Source organism: Carassius auratus, chromosome 8 (genome assembly GCF_003368295.1).
Source record: "Carassius auratus strain Wakin chromosome 8, ASM336829v1, whole genome shotgun sequence".
NCBI lineage: Eukaryota > Metazoa > Chordata > Actinopteri > Cypriniformes > Cyprinidae > Carassius > Carassius auratus.
Genome location: NC_039250.1, coordinates 12,548,930 through 12,572,659, shown reverse-complemented (window position 1 = coordinate 12,572,659; position 23,730 = coordinate 12,548,930). Strand labels below are relative to the sequence as shown.

General features: G+C 37.0%; 1 protein-coding gene across 1 annotated transcript; it reads left to right on the top strand.

Annotated features, from left to right (window-relative positions):
* The first annotated feature begins 1,180 nt into the window (after positions 1-1,180).
* On the top strand, positions 1,181-21,001 carry nr6a1a (nuclear receptor subfamily 6, group A, member 1a). Its single transcript, XM_026269735.1, has 9 exons — positions 1,181-1,343; positions 12,252-12,482; positions 14,028-14,083; positions 15,897-16,063; positions 16,334-16,543; positions 16,631-16,885; positions 19,256-19,377; positions 19,538-19,690; positions 19,773-21,001. Exons 1-9 carry the CDS (start codon positions 1,328-1,330, stop codon positions 19,907-19,909), a joined length of 1,347 nt encoding a protein of 448 aa, XP_026125520.1. The 5' UTR covers positions 1,181-1,327; the 3' UTR covers positions 19,910-21,001.
* The last annotated feature ends 2,729 nt before the right edge of the window (positions 21,002-23,730 follow it).

Genomic DNA, 23,730 nt, shown 5'->3' with positions numbered 1-23,730 from the left:
CTTAGCGATAGCAGAGGCTAATGCTATCATACAGGCTTGAACTGGATTGGGGTGATCTTCTCTTGACTTGGGGTCCTAGAAGCACTATGTGCTTTAATGTTCATTTAGATTGGTATATAAAAAAAATGCCTTTGCCCAAGTAAATTCTACAGTTTTATAAAAAAAAAAAATACAAAATAATTTAGGCCTATATTGCACAATATATTACAGACCCTTTTAAAACATATTGTGGTATTGTAATACTGTGATATTTTATTGTTATTTTTTTTTATGAGATCAAGCTGTTTATTGTCATTGTGTACGTAAAACAAAATTATTTTGTGTTTCTCTTGTTCGATAATATTTAGGTATTTTAAATACCTAAACATTAAATTAATAAAAAATATATGTAAAAAAATAATATATATAAAGTAAAAAATACAAATAAAAATGTATAGAGAATAAACTATTATAATAAATATGAGCCTTAAAATTATGTGTATGTACAAAAAGAAAAATTATTAACAAGTAAAACAATTAGTTAAAAGTAGAAAAAATACAACTTTTGGCATTGTTATATGTTGTATTTTGATCTATACAATAATACCATGGTAAATATCCATGGAAAATCATGGCATTATAGTGTCCCAAAATTTTGTATGACCATATTTTTACTCATTTATTTATTTTTATTTACAAATAATAAAATTAAACAAAGCAGACCATACATTCCAAACCAGTAGTGATTTAATTTTGTGGTTTACTGCTAATTTAAACTGTTTTGGACCTTGTTCAGATTACATGTAGGCCTATAACTGAATTTCACTTGGATATGTGGCTTTATATGAGTACTTAATATAAAGAATGGCAACATGGAAAAACATGGCTTCCAGTTCGTTGTTGTGCTACAAGCTTAGCACGCTTTGACAGCAAAACAGCTCAATTTAATCTGTCCGTGCATTCAGGTTTGCAGCCTTTGACTGTCCGTGCACTTCTGCTGACTTTGAAAGAAGCCAACGAGAGAAAGGTAGAGGGAGGGAGGGGGCTTGCATTGTTCAGCAGGAGGGTAAAATAGGGCTATCAGTTCCACTCAGATAACCCCCGCATTGCCATTGGCCCTCCGGCCACACCGTGACCCCTGGGGCCTGAACTCGGCGGTCATGTGACCAGGCTGAAACTGACCAGCAGGGCTGAAGCTGGGAGGCGGATCAGTGAGAGTCAGAGCAGAGGAGAGGAGGGAGCAAAGAGAAAGAAGAGGAGGACAAGGAAAGAGAGTCATGAGGCCTATGCTGTTCCTGAGGAGCATACATGTATGAATGGATGACAGGGAGACCTGGAGAGACATGAGATGGATTCGTGGGAAGGTAAGGAAAACCTCAAGAAGAGAGCAGATTTCATAGAGCTAGTTAGTAAGGTGGTGCGTGCTGATATCAGACTAATCGTGTGTCTAATGTACAAGCAAATAAGTCCCATTATTATTAATGGTTCTGAAAGCTAAAGCTGCTAAAGCTAACAGCTGTAGATAGAACTGGACTGTGCATTTTCTCTTTTTTTTCAAGATATTTCCTCTTGAAACCTCAAAAACTTGTTCATTAAATGTTAGTAATCCCAATATTACGGCTATTTCATTCAATTATCTGCTGTATTTTCAACATGAGTGCATATAAGCCCATTTTTTACTTGATTGTCAGTCACTTCCAGTTATTTTAACTGTACAAAAACAGTCTGTTTCGCTGCTTTATATTACAAACTGGTATTTGCTCTCACATTAATTTAATTTATTATCTTAATCATTAACAAACTGGTCTGTAGTGCAAATGTTCATCTTTTATTGCTTGCATGTTCACAACAAAGCGCGATCATTTTTTTATATGTCATTCTTGGACAGTATTTGAATTCATGTCCACAGAGAGCAAGCATATTTACTTTCGGATGCACATTTTATCATCACTGAAGCTTAATAGCTAATTGACTTTAGTAAATCAGGTTTGGTTTTGCAAAACACTGTATGTGTGCGTGTTTAGATCTTGTTAATTGATCTGAACGTGAACGTGTCGTTTATTCATATTATACAATGAGTTGTTTAGTTTTGTTTTTATATTCTGTAGAGCATCGTCCACCCTTGCTGCACCGTTCAGCTCATTTTTTCTCCTCTCTCTCAGGAGTTTGGTTGTGTATTTAGAGGGTTTATGGCAATAGTGTGTGTGCTCTGTGGTATGCGGGCTGTGGCCCATCTGGAAAAGGTTTTCTGTGCTGAGCAGGCAGCTGTCTTCATGCGATTCGAGCGGGGGTGAGCAAGCCTCCACCTCATCTGGTTAAACCCCCGATATATTCACACAACCCCCACGCATGCCCCCCGCATGGGTTTATCACTGTAGCCCAAACTTCACCCCTCAGGGCTGGAGATTTGATCAGTTTAACCACATAATTGTATCTCAGTTTGCTCTGTAATGGCGATAGACCTGTCTGGAGCAATAGCACTCGCTGTGATGTCACATTAAAAGTCAAAAACTATCGCGTCTTAAGACGGTCAATGGGTGGCCTTGGACCTTGACACCCTTCTGCAACTCTTTAACAAAACTACTATTATAAAATCAATATCTCCAACCGTTAGTCCTCCCTAAAATGGCATCATGCAAGAATTTTTTTGTTTCATCCATTGTTCCTCCTGCTCGTTTCGTTAACAAAAACACAGCGTTGAGACGTGTGAAGTGCATGCTAAACGCAGACGTGCCGGCTACTGAATAAATGTGATATTAGCTTTCTGTCGGCGCTGTGTTAGTTTTAAGTCGAATTTTAAGCCCACCGTTGACCTTCCTCAAAGGCTGGTGTGAAAATGCATTCACATAATGTCAGAAAGTGCAAATGGTCTCATTTACTTGTTTCAGGGGCTTTCAATAAAAAAAACACCTTTTCATAAGTGAATGCCATTCGGAAAAGGTGTGATCTTGACTATTTCAAACAGCTAAAGTGCCCAGAAACTCGTTTAGGAATTAATCCGTCGCAGCATCTTGCATGTTTTATATAGTTTGCTTTGAGGCTAATTGAAACAGCTTTAATAAATCTTCACACATTTCTCTTAGTCTAAATGCTCAGATTTCTAATCATCTAAAAAAAAAAAAAAAAAGCAATGCATCTAAGAAGCTATTACAATGTAGTTTCATATATTGTGAACATTTCAGTGCTTTTCATGTTGTTGTTTTTATATAGCATTGATCAGAATTTAAATATATAATCTAAATATCCACACACTTTAAATTTATTAATGATAGACAGACCATTATATCAGCCAAGCCAGTTTAGGCCAGTTTGAGCAAATGCATCAGCCAATAATCACTCTGTTACAGTTCATGTGTTTGTTCTAACAGCAGCCTTGTTAACAGTTAATACATTTGAATTAATATATTCATTATATGTTGTATTATAATATGTGCCATTATATCAACCATCAGGCACTGCTTTTTACAGCGGTCTGCCATTTAAACCCCATGTTGGCCAAGTATTAGCTGCTGTTATGCATTCTTAACAAGTGATTATGATGACAAGAGGTTCGCAGAGGAACCTGAGCGGCACTTTGAGAGCACTGTGGCTTTGTGGTTGAATTTGAATGGATTGGAAACTCGATTGGAAAATGCCACAGTATTGTACTGGAGAGTGAATATGTTCAAGGGTGGTATGTGAAAACACTATTGTGTGTGTGTGGGGGGGGGAGCTGAAAGGACACTGTACATGACTCCTCCTCCTCCTAATCCTATTCTCCTGCCGCCCATCTCCCCTGTTATTGTTTCCGACAGAAGGGGGTGATCTCTCGGGGTCTTCACTCATCCCTCTGTCTCCTTTTCCCCTTTTTGCTTTCTCTCGTCTCTGCTGCTCCGTTTTTCCATGCATTCTTGCCTCGGCTCCATTCGTCACTCTTCCATGCAGGAAGTCAGAGGGGTGTTTGTGTGCGCTCATACACACGGGGGAGGGGGATTCAGGTGAATGGAAGATCAATAGCGGCAGAGGACATCAGGGTGTACAGGTTTAGCCGTTCTGGGCTAAATTTAGTAACTAAAACCTGTTCCGGAAGCGACCTTTCTGCTCTCCAACAAATGAGCCCTTACCAACATCTACACGCTCAGAAATAAAGGGTTTCTGCTGAAAAGCCATAGAGGAACCATTTTGCTACCTCAAAGAACCTTTAATGGACCATTTCTGACCAATCTAAAGATTCCTTTTACACTGTTAAGAACCTTTTATGGAATAGAAATATTCCATGGATGTTAAAGGTTCTTCATGACACCATCCATGCCTTTATATTTGAGTGTATGGAAAACCTGAACATGAAATTTTGAACAGTATTTTTTTAGTAAAACCGTCTCCTATAATCTTGATTTTCAACTTCAAAACACATTATTTTAGCAGTGTTAATCACTAAACCCAACCATTCTGCTCATCCTTTGCTAAGGTGAAGCTGTTTCACACAGAAAGCCTGATAAACAAAGGTGTTATCTTGTGCTGTAGACTTAGTGTTCATTTAAATGGTTTTTATGTCTTTAAATCACTTTAGGTTAAACTAAACTGAAATTATTAACATTTTCAGAGCCCTCATCTGATTTAATTTGTTAACCCATAAACCCAGATAGCAGATCTCAGAAATGGTGATGTAAGAAAAACATCTGCCCCTGTGATGAGAGATCAATAGGGCACGGTGTCTTGTGTAATGTTTGCAAATATTTCAGGTTTTGATGTGTTTTATCTGCTGATGGCCTTTATTGATTTTGTTAAGCTAACTATAGATGCTACTGAGAGGCCAAACAATGCCCAAGATGTTGAAACGCAGCGTCGTGGATGAATGCGTCAATACTCTGATGAAACAGGGTCTCAGATTATTGGACTTCGGATGGTTTATAATATACGTGCTTATTAAAAAGCTTGGGATCAGTACGATTTGTAATATTTTTTAAAAAGAAGTTTACCAGCAGCTTACCAGTTATTGAATCCAAAATAGAGTAAAAACTATAATTTTGTGAAATATAATTGAAATTTACAACAACTGTTTTCTGTTTGAATATATTTTGAAATGTAATTTATTCCCGTGATCAAAGCTGAATTCTCACCATCGTTTTACTCTAGACTTTCAGTGTCACATGATCCTTCAGAAATCATTCAGATATGCTGATTTTGCTGCTCAAGAAACATTTCTTCTTATTGTTTTACGAATACATCCTTTCTTAATACAAGTATGCATTTCTTTCTTATTTCAATGATTATTTTCAATCTTATTAGCCCCAAACGTTTTAACTGTGTAATAAATGTATATTTAACACCTTAAAATCTATAGTGGTTCCAAATGGGAATCAAAAAACGATTTAAAAAACGTGCAACAATGTGGTTTAATGGACCGTTGTCAGAAACACATTTACATGAAGCACAAAGCTTCTCTTCGAGCTCCAGGATTAGTTCAGTCTATGTAAGCGGGATGGTTTGCTTTACATTAAGACCGAGCCTAGTGTAATTACCACATGCTAATTCCAGGCCTGTTGTGATGTTTATGAGATTACTACAGTGTGCAGGTCAAAGGGGGAGGGGAGCGGAGGCTTCTCATTCTTTCGTTCATGCTTTGGCTTTGAGAAAAGCTGAGCTAGTCATGACTTGAAATCAGTTGGGATAGAGAACAAACTTCAGTTGAACCAGCATGTCTGTAATTTGCCCCAGATCACGGTTTGGCTTGGCATGTGTCGATAAAAATCAGATCTCAATTGATTTTTGAAATAATTTGATTTGTGTATAGACCGATGTGATGGGGTTAAGCATCTGCAAAAAGTGAAAGATGTGCGTATAGATCACGAGTAGAAGGAAGAGTTGAGTGCTTAGAGTGGAAAAGTACAGGACAGCCCCCCCTCCTCGTGCCCACTCAGCTAGGATTGATTGTAATGGAAACGAAAGACAAAGCCCTCGTAGAGAGTTAGTCCTCTGTCTTTCTCTTTCTCTCTGTCCCCATCCTCCGCTCTCTGCTCGGCTTCATCTGTCGTGTCCTCCCATCCTCCGCTGCTGGGACACACACCTGCCCGGACACATGGCCACTGGCCAGAAAACACACACATTCACCACTGCAATCAGAGTTTCTGGAATCGTGTAAAATAAGAATACATGAATAATGTAAAGACAGAGGAAAGGATAGACAGTGAGTATTGTCTTTCAGCTTTCAGAGGGTGGCAAACATCAAGTTTACATTTTTACTGTTGTAACACTAACTGTAGTTGAGTTCAAATGATATTTTAATGATTTCATGGTAAATTTTAAATCATTAGGCTGCATTTATTTGATCAAAAATACAGTAAAAACTGTAATATTCTATTTTAATGTGTAATATTGTTAATATTTATGTTAAAATGTATTTTATTCCTTTGATGAAATGGCGAATTTTCAGTATCATAACTCCAGTCACATGATCCTTCAGAAATTGTTGTAATATGCTGATTTAAGAAACATTTCTTCTTATTATTATCAATGTGGATCAAATATTTTTAATTGCCGTAAATAGAAAGTTAAAAAGCATTCATTTGAAATAGAAATCTTTTGTAACATTATACATGTCTGTACTGTCACTTTTAATCAATTAAATGCATTCTTGCTGAATATAAATATTAAAAATAATTATTAAAAAAACGAACTTTTCCACCATGTTTCCACGTGTTCACTGTGATATTTTCACAATAATCTATCAGTCAAAAGTTTGCAAACGCTTCACTAGAAATGTCTCTCATGATGTAAAAAAAACATCTATACGTTTTCACTTAAATGCTTGAAATTCATTTTGTAGACAAAAACAACTTACATATGGATTTCTGTAAGTAATCTAGTCTAGATATAATGGGATTTCATTGTGAGATTTTCTTTTTTTAAATACTGTACTTTTGTTTATCTGTGCTTTCAGTCAGGACACTGATATCAGTGTCACTGTTTAAACTGCACGCGCTGCATTTCCTGCTTGTGGTAAAGTTTGGAATGAAACCCGGCCTGACCTCAGGGTAACAATGCAGGTTTTAATAGGTGCAGTGGGGGGTCTGAGCCCTGTGTGTGTGGAGGGTGGGGACACAGCAACAGGAAAGATTCGAATCAATGGTTTTTGATGAGGTAAACAATTGCATAAGGCCAGATCTAACTAGTCAATAACATCATATCATATTTCACCCCATATCAAAAGCAACAAATAAGAAATAATTCTAATATGCTGAATTGCTGCTCAAGAGACATTTCTTATTGTTATTAACGTTTAAAAACAGTTGTGCTGCTTAATATTTGTGTGTACACATGATGCATTGTTTCCAGGATTTGAACTGAATGCTCAAGAACAGCATTGACTTGAAATAGAAATCTTTGTGACATTATTAAATGTCTTTACTGTTACTTTTTTAATTGAATTCCTTGCTGAATGCAATAATGACTTTTTTTTTACACTGTCCCCAAACTCTGACACAACATTTTACTGGAAAATGTGCCATAAAAAATTATTAAGCAATGATATTTTTTATGATATAATTGTCACAATCCAATTCCCCAATATAGGCAACAAATTCAAAAAGATTGTACAAGAATTCCAGAACTGCAAGTAATTTCCCCCAAATAGGCCTAAGCATGGCAGTTGGTCCCAGCTTTTTCCGGAGCGTGCATGTGAGTGACAGGGTGGAATGAGACGGGGCGGAGGGGTGTGAAGTGACGATGTGGGATCAAGTGTGTGAAGGTGTGAGAGAACTCCAGGTTTATAGGGTGGCCATGCACTTGAAAGAGAGGGCGACAAATTTAACCAATCAAAGAAGGCTCAGGGTGTGAATAAAGGAAGCCAACTTTGGAAGCGGTGTTTTCTCATTAAAGGAAGTCAGTAATTTCACATACACTGGTCAATAATTTATGGTTTCAAATGCCTCCTGCATAACGTAACATCTGCCAGGAATTCCAGGCAAATGGTTTGGGAAACAAGGAAGGGTCAGTGTTACAGTACCGCAAATGGAGTTCCTCTCCATCTGACAAATACGTCATCAAGGTATGAAGTCACAGCCAAAGTGTATTTGACTTCTGTACTTAATATGGATTCATTTACTCACTCAATAAACGTCTTGTGTGTCACGTTTATTAATATAATAATAAAGTTGACTTTTGTGTGTTAAAGACAAGCAGTTTATGGTTTGCTAACAGATGCATCAGTTTTAGCACTGATAAACAGTAAAAGTGTGAAAATGTTGAGCTTTGAAAGACTGGTATGAGCTTTTTCTGACAGTAAGCTATTGTATTTGTGAGTCTTGCGGTCTAGTATAGTAAAGCTCGCAGTATGTTAAAGTTCACCACAGGAATCTCAAAGCCAATGTCATTCAGATGGAAATAGCGCAAGCTTTTAGAAGTTTTCTATTCTACAGTTTTAACATATCGGTGAGAGTCTGTTCGCATATTCTCAACCAGTGACTCTGAATGGGAGACAGACAAAAAGAGACCCACTTATGGCGCTTTTCCATTGCATGGTATAGCACGGTATGGTTCACTTTTTTTTTTTTTTTTTTTTTTTTACTGAAAACCAAGCCGAGTTGTACCATTCAGTGGAAAAGCACCATAAGTAGTGCTAAAAATACAGTGGTTCAATATTATTTATCCTTTTGATGATATTCAGCATGTATCTTGACATTAAATTTGTCAGTCAGAGGAACCATAATTTTTTAACCATTTAGGTTTAGTTTTTGTATGTAAATGTAACTTCTTTCTCAATTTTTTAAAAATGAAAATTTCATATTCATTCAACCAGTTCATTGATTCACAGAAATGAATTGCACTTACCAAATCTTGCACTATTTTACAAATTTTTAACTATTAAAACCTCCGAATGTTGCTTCATTTTATATCACAATTACACATTTAATTGTGGTTGGTAAGATGTATTAATGTTTTTGAAAGTCTCTCATGTTCCACCAATGCTGCATTTATTTGTTTAAAAGCAGTAATATTGTGAAATATTATTACAATTTGCAATGACTATTTTGTATTGTAATATATTATAAAATGAAATGTATTCCTGTGATGCAAAGGGGAATTTTTTTGCATCATGACTCCAGTTTTCAGTGTCTCATGTTCCCTCAGAAGTCACTCTAATGTGCAGGTTTGCTGCTCAGTAATTCTTATTTTATTATTACCAATGATAAAAAAAATGTTGAGCTGCTTAATATTCGATAAAACGAAAGTTAAAAAAGAAAATGGTTTATTTGAAATGAATGTTTTCTGTCACTGTTGGTAAACTGAATGCATCCATGCTGAATAAAAGTATTAATTACTTTAAAAAACATGTTACTGACCACTTTTGAATGGTAGTCTGTATTTTTAATGTTTAATATCAGACTGATTGCTTTTCTAGTGACCCTTGCTTTTACTGATTAAACAGAATGCAAGAAAAATATTTACTGATAATTTTTTTTTTTATCTGTCTGAAATTCATCTATCAGTTCATTTGTAAATCATTTCAAATGTTTGTAAGCAAACCCTCATGCTTCAAGTCAAAATACAGACCTTTAAACCCTCTGAGAGACTAAACATTGTCTGTAAAGTAAGACTGAAGGCCCTACACTTAACATTGGTATACCCCTCGACTGTATCGCTGCACTGCTGACCCTCAGAAACACTGAAGCGTCGCCGCTTTGAAAGCCCACAGAAAGCCGGCTGACAGAAAAGGCAGCATTTGCACTGTAATCGTACTGTCCTATAGAGGAGTAAAAGGCATGTCAGATGGTATGAATGGCCTGTGGAACTCCCTCTCATATTGAGAAAGAAAAGGCGCTGGGCCATGACCCTGTTTTTATGACTTGAACTCTCTGTTAATGGTCCACAGTCCCGGCCCCGCCACATTCTCTGTCTGCAGCAGAGCTTTTCCTTTTTTTCCCCTCGCTCTTAGATGCAGAAATGATCTCTGTTTTGTGTTTATCCATTTGATGCTTTATCCTGACATTTCCACTTCAATAAGCGGTGTCTCTTTCACCATGTTATGCTATCACCTTTACACGAATGGAAATATGTCATCTTTATAATGAAGCCTGAATCATTTTTCAGTTCACTTAATGATCACTTAAATGCAGAAGTTTGTCACATGCTGCTGTATTAGGCCTGTAAAGTCTGACAAATAAATACTCTGAAAAAGGAACAGTATATTGAACCTTGATAAAAACGTAAAAGAAAAAATACTTTGTTTTTAATATATATATATATATATATATACACACACACACACACACACACACACACACATATATATATATATATATATACATGAGGCTTTTATGGATCATATAATGTAGTTTATTGAAGAATACGGAGGAAAAAAACACCAATTTGGTGCAGCTGCTGATGTTTGTATCATAAAATATGTATGACCAAAAATAATATGAAATTCTGAGAGTTTGTTACATTTGAATAGAATTGTTCTAAAACTGAGGTTTGAATAATTAAGTAAGCATGAGTGGGTTCAGTCCTGTAAATCTGAATCTTGAAGAATTACCAACAATATAGTTGTTATTCTATACCTAGTTATACTTACCTTTACTTTAGAAAAATCTGTAAAGTCTTCACAGCAAAAAGACTTGAAGATGGACATTTTTATAATTATACTAAAAGGCCTTTGACTTGATAAACTTTTGATTGCTCAACTTTTTACAAACTAAAGCATTGTTTATAGCATCCGATTCATTTTTGTGAGTCACTTTTTTCATTTGATTTGAGCGATTTTATTTTCCGCCTCTCAGTTTGACTCCCAAACAATTGGTTGAATCTTTGAAAAGAATCAGTTCAGTAGAATGATTCATTGGGAGCCTGTGTCTCTCGTCCGTGGGTTTATTTGGTCTTGTGAAGGAGCAGCGCTGTTGATTGTACAGCTTCATTAGGCAGCGGACGGGGACCTGTCTTCACTGTTAGCTGATCTCATAGTCCTGACAGCCGGTAAATGGGACAGAGGGAATTAGGGGAGGGTTAGTGTTTCCACTGTTCTTGGTTTGAACCCGTTCTTCGCTAAGTCAGCCGTGACGCCACAGCAGCAGTGAGCAAGCACATTCCTCTCGCGGCCATGCCATTCACTGTTTCTATGGCACCCACCCATCTGGTCAAGGGTCCTGTTTTGGCCGGGGGAGGGTGTGTGTGTGTGTGTGTGTGTTACAGTGTTTGTTTGTCTTGGTGTTGTGTGAATAGGGTCCTTCAGTCTCAGTTATTTTTAAGTTACCTACTTCTTTTCTACAAATGAAACCTGATGATTTTTTGGGAGGTTTCTTGAAAGCAATGTGGCATGACTTTTGAAATGCATTTAACTTTAATTATCTGACGCATTCCTTGATACAATTCGGTTTGAAATAATGCATAAGATTTAAAATGAAGATAAATAAAAATATATTTATTTGAAAATACTTAAACTTTTTATTGTATTATGTTTTGTGATGTTTTTATGTACACAATTTGATTTCTTTCTTCTGTGATAGAAATTAATACTTTTATTCAGAAACAACAGATTCAATTGAAGAAATCTGACTAGCAAAGTAATTTATAATGTAACAAATATTATAGTTATCTCTTTTCACTATTTTCACTTAATTATTAAGCCACACAACTGTTTTCAGCATTGATAATGATAATAATTGTTTATTAAGAGCAATTCACCATATTACAATGATTTCTGAAGGATCATGTGACACTGAAAACTGGAGTCATGATGCTGAAAACTCACAGGAATAAATTACATTTTGAAATAAATATTGTGATACAAAATAGTTCTTTTAGATTGTAATAATATTTCACAATATCACAGTTTTTGCTATATTTTTAATCAAATAAATGAAGTCTTGCTGAGCACATAGATACATCTTTCAAAAGCGTTACCATTCAGTAAGGGGGACAGTAATGATTTTAGGCCTGGTTTCAAAGACAGGGCTAAGACTAAACCAGGATAAGGCCAGTTTAAGTCAATTTATAAATATGCGTTAGAAAAACCATTACTGGTGTGCATCTTGAGCCAAAACAAAGGCACTGATTTATTTTAAGATCAGTCAGTGCAAGGGTCTTACAGTTGAAACAGCTCAGAATTACATTTTAGTCTAGGACCAGCCTTAAGCCATGTCTGTGAAACCAGGGGTATGTGTATGCATTAATGTACACAAGATAGTCATGTAAATGGTGACCAAATAATTGATCTAAAATATACAGAATACATTTGTATGCACATGTGTACATCTACATCTGATCTTACTCTCTGTCTGTTTGTGTGTTTCTCTCAGATGAGCAGGCTGAGCAGCGCTCTTGTCTTATTTGCGGAGACCGCGCCACAGGACTGCACTATGGCATTATTTCCTGCGAGGGCTGCAAGGGCTTCTTCAAGCGCAGCATCTGCAACAAGCGCGTCTACCGCTGCAGCCGCGACAAGAACTGCGAGATGTCCCGCAAACAGCGCAACCGCTGCCAGTACTGCAGGCTGCTCAAGTGCCTGCAGATGGGAATGAACCGCAAAGGTGAGCCAAGACAGTCATATCTGTCATCTTGCATGAACATACAGCTAATTCTAGGTTTTGCATGTTTTCAAGCTGATTCGAGCTGGATCAGCAGATGGCGGGAAACAAAGCTGAGCTGGTCGGTTTGAGCCGGTTAACCAAAATACAGCTTAAACTAGTATGACCTGTCTTTTTTTCTTCCACAATAGAGATCAGCATGACTGGTTGATCAGCATTTACTAGCCAGACCAGCTCTGACCGGTCTGAACCTGCATGGAAATTCGAGCTTGTCTAATTTGGTCTTTTCAACAGGGGCAGTAGTAGTTTGGAAACAACTACAATTGGTGGAAAATCCATTTAAACAATGAGCACTGCCCTCTAGTGAACATACCATTAATACACAAGGGCCGAGCTCACTATGTGCTTGTAGTTTAGATACAGTACATCCCTGAAGAAGAAAGAAGTCACTGATCATTTCATCTTTTACTGTTTTAGACTTTTAACAGAAATAATATACTATATAATATGATAGCTGAATGTGTTTTTGGAGAAGTGCCTGTTAATTGCAATTAAAAGAAAATGTGCCGTTTTAAATCTATATTAAATGCAACCAGCAAAACCATTTTTTGACCTACTTAAGTAGGACTTAAGTATATTTTATCTGTAATTTCCTATTAACTTGGTTATAATAAATGTCTTTGAAATATGGTTAAAGTGCATCCAGATACTTAATTTATGGTAAACTAAAATATACTTAACTGCCATTTATGTTGTCTATTTAAATATATTTGTAAATTCATATTTGTAATGATGAAGTTGCATTTTAGCACATTAAAATATATTATTTTTTAAATGTAAAAGTATTTACAAGTGATTTACTATAGTAGTCAACACATCAAAATTAGTGTACATCTTTAAAGCATGACAAATTATTGCAACTAAATAAATTAAAATCTAGTTTTTCATTTAGCATTATTATAAATTGCACATTTTAAAATAAAGTGTTAAGAAGTATAGTCATGAAGGTGTCTCTCTTTAGCTACACTTATGTGGCATTTTGTTTAATTAGTATATTATCCTTAAATACTTTACAGTGATTTTACCACAGTTAAGCTTCACTCTTATTTGTGGACAAATCCTTCACTGGCTCATTGCATTACTGCATTATCTAAAGATTTTTAGACTCAAAACATTGATGCTAGAAAACTCACAAAAAAGGTTATTCATCAATACATAGCAAAGAATTAATGTTCTGGTCAAATAACGCTGTCAAAGTATGAATTATCGAGCAACATTTCCTTCAGCTGTACTTCAGCTTAGATTCTTTTTTTAACATCTGTATTTTTCCCCCAAGTTTTTTTGACATTGAAAGCATTCCATAATTGTTCTCTTCTTCTTCAGCGGATAACGTCTAAATCACTTACATGAGGCGTATACAAAGTAATTAATCTGTAATTTCCATCTGAATGCTGAAAAGAGGCGAAGCATTTCAGAAAGTCTCATCTCGAAGGTAAAATCTAGTTTGAATGGACATTCAGCTCAGTTTTGTGTTTGTTTGTTTTTTAGCAATCAGAGAAGATGGTATGCCGGGAGGCAGGAATAAAAGCATCGGTCCAGTACAGGTACCCATTACCCCTCAACCGCTTTCATCACACCAATACTTTTCTTACAAAAACAACATCGGCTTCTCCTGTACAATGCGATGTGATGCCTTGCCCTGATCTCTGTTCTTTACCGCTGGTCTATACTTACATTTCCCTTCATTAGGACTTTTTAAAACTCTGTCCCTGCTCCGCCATATATCTCGAGCATCTCATCCGTCTTTTATGTTCCTCGTGTCCACCACGTATTAAAGCAGCCCTCTCCAGTCGTGAATGGAGGAAATAGAGTTGATTAGTTTTTGTTGAAAATGAAGACGAGTGGAATAGAGTTTTGGGATAAATAGCCCAACGTGCGAATAAATGGCCTTGTGACCTCAGTGTAATTTAAAGATGTTAATTTCATTAGAGAAGTTGCTGTTCTCAAGGCCAGAGCACCGGTGAATGGATTGCCTTGTCATTCTTCGCATTCATTGTCAGCTGACCTCATAAAATCATTGTGTTTGGCTGCTTTTCTGCATTTGCATGAATAGCAGCGTCAGGCGAATGTATTTAATTCTCAAATGAGGAAATATGTTGGTTTGTGACACCAACACATGGCCTTTGATATTAAGGTTTGTGTTTTTATAGATGTTAAATGTAACTTTGCCTAATTATGCTGAGACTATTAGACTTAAGGTCTTATTAAAGTACATTCGATGAGCAATATTGAAATATTAACCCTGGTGAGCCATATTTATTGTGTGGTGTTTGACATGACAAAGCGGGTAGAAATGTTTAGCTTTGTCGGTCCATATAGTGCTCTTGTTTGCACCTGATCCCAGCACTAGAGACCGCATCTTATTGACTCGGCCTAATTGCCTCTGGAACACACAATAGCTGGTTGCTTCAGCTTACACAGAATAAAGCACTGTTAAAGATGGCTTGAACCCATCAACTGTTTTGAAAAAGCACGGCCTTGACTTAAATGCTGGTTTGTCTCTTTCTGTCGTATTTGTATGAAGAGCGAAAATAAGGCTCATGGAATCACGCTTTGCATGCAGTTGGTACAAAAAGTCTTTCTGCGTCTGCACCTGTCTTATGGTCTATACTGACTACAGGATGGATGAATATACACATTCTTAAAGGGATAGTTCACCAAAAAATTTTTAATTCTGTCATTATTTACTCACTTAGCACTTGTTCCAAACCTGTACGAGATTTCTTCTTCGGTTGAGCACAGAAGACGATATTTTGAAACTGATTTTTTGATATTTTGAAGTTCTACTGACTTCCTTAGTATTTTTGTCCATAGTAGGCAATTAAATCACTACCCTCAATGGTTTGGTTAACAGCAATTTTTAAAATATCTTCTTTTGTGTTCAGCAGAAGAAAGAAAGGGTGAGTAAATGATAACAGGAAAACTATCCCTTCAAGGTGCGATTACATTAGAGAATATTTGCCAAAGTTTTGCAGTCAAAAACGCCCTTTGTCTAATTTTTATAGTATAGTGATGTATGAAGCACAGCTGTTTTCTGTCAGTCAGCATGGCAGAGTTGAAAACATACTTCTTAAGAATCCCCATCGTGTTCCTATTGAATCCACGCAATACTCCGGTAAATGAGACGATACGTCTTACTAAATATTTTGCACACTTTTAGAATTTTGTGCATTTTACAAAACTTCGAAATTTACACAAGGACATCTTTCTCCCTCCCACAAAACAAGGGATTCATCTTTAAATAATCTCATCTGCAAACCTGAACAAAGCTAAATCTGATTGCATCTTTACTCTTTATGAATGGCTCTTTCAGTACTATATTTTGCCCAGTTTTTGATCAGAAATCTCTCTGCGCAGATTTCCGATGAGGAGATCGAGCGGATCATGTCTGGACAGGAGTTTAAGGATGATGCCAACATGCCGGAACACACCTGGGGAAACAACGGCGACAGTGACCACAGTTCCCCTGGCAACGGCGTCTCCGATGGGAATCAGCCATCTCCTGTATCCACACTTTCATCCAAGTGAGTACTCCCTTCTCCGCTGCAAAACCAGCAACTTGTGGGAATAATACAAAAAAGCGCAAAAGGACATATTTACAGATTAGATTACATGTCGATTTTTAGATTACATTTAGATTACAGGTTTTAGCTACAATGAACATGAATCGAAAAACAGAATTCCTTTGTGTTTTCTTTAGATGCATTAAATAAAATATTCTGCACAAAAGTACAATGCATTGGAACCTATTTTCTTTTTGCCTTCCATTTCCTTTTCATTTCTTCATGACAAAGTCGCTCTGTGGAACTGAATGGCTACACCGCTGCTTTGAGGGAACAGTACATTGGCAATGCAATGGCCCAGCATTACCAGTTCCTGCCTCACCTGTTTGGCTACGCCGCCCAGCCGCGGAGTCTGTACCCCCAGAGTCATACCCTCATCAGCCAGCTGGTGGCAGCAGAGGAACTGGCCCCGCTGGGCACACCCATGCTCATCGAGGACGGGTAAACAACACTGTCAATCGTTTTACAAGTATTTACATTCTTAAAATGTGCAAATCCTTGCGTGATGATCTTTTCTCTTTTACGCAGGTATCGGGTCACTCAAGTGGAGCTGTTTGCACTGTTGTGTCGGCTGGCGGATGAACTTCTCTTCAGACAGATCTCCTGGATTAAGAAGCTTCCTTTCTTCTGCGAGCTGTCCATCGAGGACTACACGCGGCTCCTGAGCGCCACCTGGCAGGAGCTCATCCTGCTGGCCTGCCTGACGGTCTACAGCGCCCAGGTGCTGGGCGACCTCGCCAACGTCACCGACAAATACACCCCGACCGACGACGAGCTGCAGAGGTGAGGAATGTACCGCTTGTGTCACGCACCTTTTATTCGCTCGTCTGTGGTTTTTTAAACATGTATCAGTTAGGATCATTAATAAGAACCAATACAGTGATTCATCATGAAATCCTTCCTGCTTTTTCTGTGAGTGTAGGGCTTGTTGTGATCCCTAATAGTGTTAAATCACGGCAGTTAGACAGTTCTCCATGCTTCAGGTGCTCTCAGGCATCTCTGTACGGATGTGGAGATCACTGTGTGTGTACGTGGGAGAAAGGCGTGTCTGTCTCTCCCTGTATTCTCTCTATCTCTTCAAAAGAATTGTGGCTTTGTAATAAACCTTTTAAGATGATTATTTTCAGGGGATTTTTTACAGGTTACCTTAATCAGTACAACAATCTGAGTGAAAGGATGAATTACATTTTACATAATATATATTTGCAAATATTGTGTAATATTGGTATTTAGATTTTTTTTTTTTATTAAGTTGTATTATTTATAGATGTTTTTTATTATTTTTTTTTGTGTTTTTGAAAAGTCTCTAATGCTCACTAAGGCTGCATTTATTTAATACAAAAACTGTAAAATAGTATTATTATGAAATATTCTTATAATTTTAAATACCTTTTTTTCTATTTGAATATATTTCAAAATGTAATTTATTCCTGTGATGCAAAGCTGAATTTTCTTCATAAATCATTTGCTGTTCAAGAAACATTTGTTACCATTGAATCAATGTTGAAAACAGTTATGCAGTTCAATATTTTAGTGAAAACTGATTTACATTAGTTTTTTTTCTCTCTCTCTCTCTCTCTCTCTCTCTCTCTCTCTCTCTCTCTCTCTCTCTATCTATCTATCTATCTATCTATCTATCTATCTATCTATATATATATATATATATATATATATAAATCTTTTGTAACATTATATATGTGTTTAGAATTGTATTTTGGTCTAATTCCAGGCCCTCGTGGACATTTCTAGAGCCATGATTAATATACCTGTAGCCTGATGAGTGAAATACTAGTGCTGACATGGAGGAGGGGAGGGTTTGTGGTGTGTGTAAATTAGTCCGCAATCACCTGACCTCTGACCCGTCTCTTCTTGATCTCCTGGGTAGATTTACTATTGCATGCTTGGCGGAATTGCAGGTCTGAGCTAGTGAAACATTCCCATTTACTGTGCAGGTTCATGCTGAAGATCATGACATACCTTTAGGGAGAGAGTTCAAAGAGTCTGAGTAATTAAAGCAGAGCAGCAGATAAACGTAGAGACCGATCAGTTCAGAACAGAGTCACAAAGACTGAGAAAAGCACTTAGACTGAATGGTGCTGGTACGTCGTGGCATGGGTTCAGTCTTTAGTGATGGCTTTATGGAGTTATTTAGCACCAAGATACCCCTCATGCTGTGCTTTATTGCTTTAATTCTTATTTTATTTCTATTATTACACAAATCATGTGGTCTACCGCTCAAGCATATTCTTATTATCTGATCAGTAACAAATTAATCTCATAAACTCTGGTTTAATGGCTATGGAATCAGATGATAGAGCAACATTGGTCACAGGTTTATTAAACTCACATGGTTTCATATTTTCATATGTTTATTTTAAACATTTCAGACATTTCTATATATAATTATATAATTGATAAAGGAATACTCCATTAAGTGCAATTCATAAATATATATAAATATATATTATAATAATTTTCAAAAATGTGATAATTCAAACTAGTGCTGTAATTGCATCCAAAATAAAAGTTTTTGTTTACTGTTTTTGAGTACTGTGTATATTAATTATTTATATATAAATACACACACATGTATGCATAAATTTAATAAAAATATGTTACGTTTATATATTAAATATATTTATATATGATATAATTTATATGAATATAAATATATACATGTAAATATTTTCAATAAATGCTGTTATTATATATATAATAAAAATACAGGGCACACACATAATATTATGTAAACAAAAACATTTATTTTGAATGCGATTAATCACGATTAATTGTTTGACGGCACAAATTAAAAAAACACACAGTTATGATAAATGTTATGTTACCATAAAAATATCTACACTGACATCACATAGATATAGTGTAAGATCTGTGTTTGATTTATTTCAATATGCAAGTGGTTCTGATTAGAATTAAACATTTCAGACTCAGTCTGGGTTTATTCTGTCATCTTTGTCACATGACATGATTGATGATTTTAGTTACAGTTTTTGAAGTGATTGAGCTGTCATGCTCAAGTTGGTTCAAATCTGATCCCCATGTTGTTCTGATCGCATCAATGCTGTCAATACAAACTGTGTGGTCAGGTGTTAGATCTACAGTTGACTGATGAATTGTGTGTGTGTGTGTGTGTAGTTTCAGTGAGGATGGGATGGAGGTGATGGAGAAGCTGATCTATCTTTTCCGGAAGTTCCATCAGCTGAAGGTCAGCAATGAGGAATATGCCTGCATGAAGACCATCAACTTCCTTAACCAAGGTAAAACAGCAAGTATTTCCATTATAATACAATATTACATTACAAAAAGCACATAAACAGATCTTCAAAATAATTCAACAATAATAGAGACAGAATAGCTTTTATTTTCATATTTCTGCATAAATGCCCAGCATCATAACATTTCTTTACGTGTCTCTAGATATCCGCGGTCTGACCAATGTGACCCAGCTGGAGCAGTTGAACAAACGTTATTGGTACGTTTGTCAGGATTTCACTGAGTACAAGTACCCTCACCAGCCCAAACGCTTTCCCGAGATCATGATGTGTCTGCCAGAAATCCGCTGCATTGCAGGTAAGTCCATATTTAATGTATTTTAATTAAAAATTGCATCCATTTAGTGGTCAGATTTCACCCTTGTCCCCTAATTTTTCAGGGAAGTTGGTCAACATCCCTTTGGAGCAGCTCCCCCTGCTGTTTAAGGCAGTATTGCACTCCTGTAAGTCAAGTCTGAACAACTACAGGACAAGCTCCACCCCCTGTGTGACAAAGGGTACCGCCCCTGCCAATTAGCCCCGCCCCCTTGAAAACACCCTCCCCATCTATTGCACGGGGGCGGGGTGTTATCTGGGGGTGGGGCTCCCGGTATCCTCCTCCTCCTCTCATGAATGTGACAAGAAACTATTTTATGCATTTTGTTTAGATTAGTGTTGTTTTTTCTCTCTATTTATTACCAGACAGAGCTGAATGTATGTTGATCCACACTGTGCACATGCTCCTTTTCAAATGAAAATGCACAAAAAGCGCAGTGGATTTCACACGCTTCAGTCCAACTGCGATATGTGACGTGTAACCACTGATAGATCTACTACTTGGTTTTATTTTGTACCTCTGTTCACTTTCTGCCGATAGGGACAGATAAAGGAATTGTTTTATTGAAAGACTACCTCAGGAAGAAAATGTTTCACATGTTCCCTCTCTGTTTTACGATGCTCCAGGCCGTTAACGTCGACACTGTGCTTCGTGTTTGAGAACGTCTTGTCATTTCTTACGCATTTGTGGTGTGCTGCAGTTCTTAAACACATGCTCGGTAGTCACGTGACTTTATCTTTCCATACAAGGCTGCAATGGAGAGCATGATGTTTACACAAAAGAGAGGTGTACAGGAATGTTTCACAATCATAGGCTGGGGACGAAACGAAAGCTCAATATGTGTGTTAATATAGTTGAATTCTTTCTTTTTTTTTCTTTTTTTTTACAAAAGTGTTATGCAAATTTGGAGGGAAGTAAGCCCTTGTTGAAAATACGAGAGACTTCTGGGGAGAACAGCAATGTCCATCATGAAGTTACACACGTTTTACACTCAGAGGCTGTTTACACGACAACATTTTCAGCCAAAAACGGGAGAGTTTTTATGCGTTTTGCCAGTTCGTTTAAACAGCAAGGGCGTTTTGGAGACTGGAAATGTATATTTTTGAAAACGGGTTTCAAAGTGCTAATTTTTGAGAACTCCACCATTATAGTTTCCGTGTAAACACCCCAAAGGGGAATCTTTCGAAAACGGTGATGTCATGCACATGCGTAATATGTGTTAGGTATTTAAACATGTGCAGTAAATGTTGATTATAAAAGCAAGCACGAACAAACATAAACAACAATGGCGGAGTACACGGTACTGTTGTTGCTGCTCAAGCGTTTGCTAACACTTCAGCAAAGTGCGGATTTACTTATTGGAGATGCATCATATACAACATATAATCGTCACTTCCCTACAGGTACTGTTTACTAACAAGGTGACAGCACCAACTAATGGACTGGCATACATAATACAGTGTTTTTTTTTTACATTTTCGTAGATATGTGTAAACGCGAATCATTTTGAAAACGTTGTCATGTATATGTGAAACTTTAAAAATGGGAAAACTTTTTCGTTTTTGACTACAACGTTGCTGTGTAAACATAGCCTCAGTCCAGCAATGAAATGTGGTGTATCAGCTTTCTTATTTTGGATAAACAATCGGTTCCTTAATTTGGAGCACTCGTTGAAGGATGTAGAGTTTGAAGTATTTATCAGCATTCAGTCAGCTTTTTCAACCATGAATGATTAGCATTAGCATCAGATTTGGTAGCAATGTTGTTTAATTAATCCCGCCAAATGCTCTCAAACTAAAATAAAGGGCATTTATTTGAGTTCAGATGGAGAAAAGTGGATTTCCACACAGTCTAGTTTCCACTGGTCTGCCCCTGGTTCCTTCCCTCACGTTTTAAACAGGGTAAAGTTACTGTTTTTATAATTCACTCGCATCTTTCTCTCAGATATCGCAGTGCTGATGTACTTGTAGGTTTAGTAGTTTGTAGTATTCTGGACATTGTAGGTCCTTTTAGACGTTTTTTTATGTTTTGTTTTTATGAGTCTGGGTAGGGGGAAGTGTTGTTTTGAAGACTATTTGGTTTTGAGTATTACTGTAAACCCTATTAGAGAAAAAAAACATGACTGAGATGCTAGCTAGTCCAGTTATAACGAGTCATCCGACGCCTTTGAGGTTTTGGTTACGATTAATTTCCTCGGTTGGTTTTTACCCAGGCATCAGTGGATGTGCTCGCTGTAACTTTCATCATTTCAGACATTCCAAACACGTTCGATATGTGTCGTAATGTTTACATATTTGCACCAGACAATGACAAAGAGGTCCGTACCAAAGGCGCGTGTTCAGCCTGGTGACGGCCCATCTCAAGTGCAGCTAAACCTCGGTGGCAACATTTGGCGTTGTGTTGTTTGGTGGACACTTCACATCTGTCTGTACGCCGCTTAATCTTAAACATTTTATCCATCCCACACCACATTCATTTGTGTCCCTTCATTTCTCGTTGTTTCATTTTGTACTATGATTATTGTGGTAGATATTGTGACTTTTCTTTTCTCGCGAGGGCTTGTTTTGGAGTGTAAGCTAGCTAAATGTCTCACTAAACTCTTGATATGGTGTAGGTCTTAAGGCCCGTTCACACCAAACACGATAACTATAAAGATAACGATAAAGATGTAGTTCTAAAAATCGTTCTCAATATTAAAGAATAGCAGAGTCCACACCACAACTATAACGATAAAGGCAAAGAGAAACGATATCGTTGGAATCACTTTCAGAACGATTTTCTTTTTCTGATGAATGATAAAAACATTGACATCCAATCAGAATCCATCCTGCTATAACGAGCTCGAGGATTTAAAGCGGCAGACGCACGTGCGCTCAGAATAAACAGACGATATCGTTCGCTGGTGTGGACGCTAATATCGTTGTCTTTATAGTTATCGTTTTTGGTGTGAACGAGGCTTTAGTCTGCGATATTGCCACATCAGAATAAACTTGAAGGTGGAGATCTATCACAAACCAAGCTGCTATAAACACCAGCCCTTCTGAATTGAGTTTCTCAGACCAGCATCTCTGGAAGAAACTCAGGAATATCCCTCTATTTTGAACAGTTTTGTTAATCTGGCATTCGAGGCAAGCTTTTTGATTTCTTTAAAAGAGCCACACTCCTCATCTAGGTCTTTTTGTTTTCTGTCGTTCCTTCATATTTTACAGTGTGTCCTCGTTTGATTTTTTTAAAATGCATTTTTCATTGAAACTACCTCTTTTGTGTGTCATCATGTAGCGTGCTTTCATTAAGGAAAAGTATTAATCGTTATTTATTGGTTTCAAAGCACCAGTGACCCTGTTTCTTTGTCCGTTTCATAAACCATTCTGGAAACTTCCGAGTTAATAGTTTTCATCATTCTTATTCCATCATTGTCTTAAAATATGTGCTCAAATCATGCCTGATAGACATTAGATGTTGCGTATTTACCTCACTCTTCAATGAAGACCATTTCTCAGTGCAATTATAACGTGTGAAATGAACAGTATTATATTCCTAGTTGTAAACACTGTTTGTGAATTGTTTTCATGAAGAATGTATTTTTTGCCTATATCATTTTTGTTTTTATTTCTCAACTGTAATCATGTTAATGCTTTGACACTTTTCAGCCAATCAGATTTCTTTCTTGATTGTTACGGGTATGCTGATTGGCTATTGAAAGACTATCAAAGTGCTGTCAGTTTTACATGGCCAGGGAACTTATTTCAGTCTCTTTGGGATTCTTCTTGATCCAGTGGAAATCTTATTAGAAGAAACATTGGTGAATGTTGGGGCTTGAGCAAACCATACAGAGCCAGAATGAGAGGTTTTGAAACATGGGTGATATCTCAGGGAATAGACACGCTCCTGAAAACCTCGAAACAACTCTATTACACGTTAAATGAACTCCTGTCTGTTTGTATTTGTCTTTGTATTGGCATCTGGCATGTTGTTTTCGGGAGTGTTGTCTGAGGTGTTTTTCCTAACCCGTGTCACAAACC

Excerpts from the sequence above, each read along its gene's own strand:
- nr6a1a (XM_026269735.1), top strand. Across the intron at positions 16,544-16,630 it reads CCCATGCTCATCGAGGACGG|GTATCGGGTCACTCAAGTGG; the intron begins GTAAACAACACT and ends TCTTTTACGCAG. Across the intron at positions 16,886-19,255 it reads ACCGACGACGAGCTGCAGAG|TTTCAGTGAGGATGGGATGG; the intron begins GTGAGGAATGTA and ends GTGTGTGTGTAG.